Genomic DNA, 2,539 nt, shown 5'->3' with positions numbered 1-2,539 from the left:
CTGTTTGTGTTGCAGGCCGTGGGCAGGACCAATTGCCCCAATACTCCCGATGTGGCTCTAAGATTGGGCCAGTGCCTTCTTACTGCAGAGGCCGAAAGCTCCAGTGATTCAAGCAAGCCTAATTATAAGTCCCTCGCATTGAAGGCGATGGGGAACGATTTGACTAGAACAGACAACGAGAACGGCATGGCTGGGACCGAGGAGGACTCTAGCTCGTCAACTGCGGCCACTTCATTTTTGTTGCCGAACAAGGCAGGGCTGGAAAAAATGGGGAATGGAATCAACGCTGCCCCCTCACAGAACACTCACACTCCCTCGGCGCAGCGCAAGCTGGCGTCGTCCCAATACAAGGGCGTGGTCGCGCAGCCCAACGGGCGTTGGGGCGCACAAATATACGAGAAGAACCGGCGGGTGTGGCTCGGGAGTCGGGACATTCAACTCGGAAGAAGACGCCGCCAGGGCATACGACAGGGCCGCCATAAAGCTTCGCGGTGCCGAAGCCATCACCAACTTCAACTTCGCCGACAGGAATCCGGATACCTTGATTCTCCGCGGTCACTCCAATAGTTAAATGGTCGACATGCTGAGAAGACATACCTACGACGAAGAACTTGACAAGGACGACACGACCTCCTTTGCGGTGTATCCCGACATCGCGTGGTCGATAACAACAGAACCCCGCGAGCACCTGTTCGACAAGGCAGTCACGCCCAGCGACGTGGGGAAGCTGAACCGTCTCGTTATTCCGAAGCAATACGCCGAGAAATACCTTCCAATCGACCAGGCATCGATTCACGACAAGGGGAAGGGTGTCCTGCTAAATTTCGAGGACAGCAGCAACGAAAAGATTTGGCGGTTCCGCTATTCCTACTGGAACAGCAGCCAGAGCTACCTGCTCACCAAAGGATGGAATCGCTTCGTCAAAGAAAAACGCCTCCAAGCCGGCGACATCCTTACCTTCGAGCGGGTCTCCGGGTCGCGCCGCCTTTTCATCACTTCCCGCCGCCCGCCCCGCTATCTCCTCCCTCCCGCTGCCCCACCGCCGTCACTCGGACGCTGCCAGCTGGCTATCAATCCCCTGGCTGCGGAAGTTTCCGCGCCCAGGGAGCAGCTCTTTTACACATCGCCGCCGGCGGATGTCCAAAATTCACCCGGTCACCGTTTGATTCCTTGTGTCGCCGGCCCTAATTCTGTAAACTTATTGTTGACCCCGAAGTCTGTGTCAGATGACGGGAAACCCTCGTCCCTAGATTTCGTAGAACACCGAAGGACGTCTCCGTCCACCGACGGAAATTGCGATTCTTCTTCAGTCCGGCTGTTTGGAGTAAATCTGCAGCTATCCCCATTAAATTCTTGCCGGGCATGACGGAGCACGCAAATAAGAGGGAAGCGGCCGCCGAGGTGTTTTCCGGTGGGAAAAGGCGGTGCGACAGGGTCGCCGTTGGCTTGTAATAATAATATGATTCTCTTATGAGAAGACTGTACTTTTGGGGAACGATTGAAATCTATATACACGATTGAATAAATTTATGTTCATATTATGTAAGTTGTTAGGCCTGGAATTTGACGTTCTATGCAACGTTTTTTCACCTTTTTAATTTGTTCAATTTCAAAACGGTAAGTAAAGTAACCGGTAAAAAAATTTGAAACCGTAAATTTGATGCCAAAGCATTATTGCATTTTAGTTAGTTGTCCTAACTACCTTATTGTTTATTTAAATTACGGGTCAATAATCACTAATTCAAATGTAAAGATTCCTAAAATACTTTCGAAATTTTGTTATATAATAGTGATGGAGATAATATTATAATATAAAATTAAATAAATAAATAAATAATAGTGATAATAATAATAATGATGATAATTATTATTAAAAATTATTAAGAAAAAATGCTTCCAATTATTACTTAAATTAGATTAATATTTATTTTATTTAAATTTAGAATATTTTAAAATACAAATAATTTTTTAAATATTTTATATTATAAATTTTTATAAATATTTAATAAATTTAAGTTAATATCAATATATAAAATATACAAAACAAAAGCCATTCATCACATTAATATTTTTTCCATATGGGAACAAAAGGTTAAATACTAATTTCATCGATCTAAAAGGTTTCTGGCGTTTAAATTAAACTATACGCTTAAAATACAAGTCAAACTATCTACAGTTTTGAAGTAACAGAATTTTAAATTGCAATTTCAATAAAAATCAAATAATAATAATATCTTATGAATAATTTGTTTAATTCATAATTAAATTATTTATTTACAGTGTATCTATTTAAAATTAACTGTAAGGTCAATTTAAATGTAATAATAAAATACACATTTTAAATGTGTGAAAATAGACATTTTATACGTTTATCACACAGATAAATTCTAATATTAAAATAAAATTTATGTATAAATTGAAGTCACTGAATTCCAATCTAAGCGTCGACCACGGAATAATTGAATGAGTCAATAGGCACTACTATCGAAACGGCACAAAAGAAAATATTGTTCACATCATTTAATGGTAACAGGAAGAT

The 2,539-nt window shown here is 41.4% G+C and overlaps 1 protein-coding gene across 1 annotated transcript; it reads left to right on the top strand.

Annotated features, from left to right (window-relative positions):
- Positions 1-571: 571 nt before the first annotated feature.
- On the top strand, positions 572-1,366 carry LOC149173039 (AP2/ERF and B3 domain-containing transcription repressor RAV2-like). Its single transcript, XM_089426551.1, has one exon. It carries the CDS (start codon positions 572-574, stop codon positions 1,364-1,366), a length of 795 nt encoding a protein of 264 aa, XP_089282677.1.
- The last annotated feature ends 1,173 nt before the right edge of the window (positions 1,367-2,539 follow it).

Source organism: Pinus tabuliformis, chromosome 4_2 (assembly GCF_031772625.1).
Source record: "Pinus tabuliformis cultivar Carrire ecotype Pingquan chromosome 4_2, CPIR1, whole genome shotgun sequence".
Lineage (NCBI taxonomy): Eukaryota > Viridiplantae > Streptophyta > Pinopsida > Pinales > Pinaceae > Pinus > Pinus tabuliformis.
This window is presented reverse-complemented; position numbering and strand designations above follow the sequence as displayed.

Coding starts and splice junctions, on each gene's coding strand:
- LOC149173039 (XM_089426551.1), top strand. CDS start 572: ATGGTCGACATGCTGAGAAGACATACCTACGACGAAGAACTTGACAAG.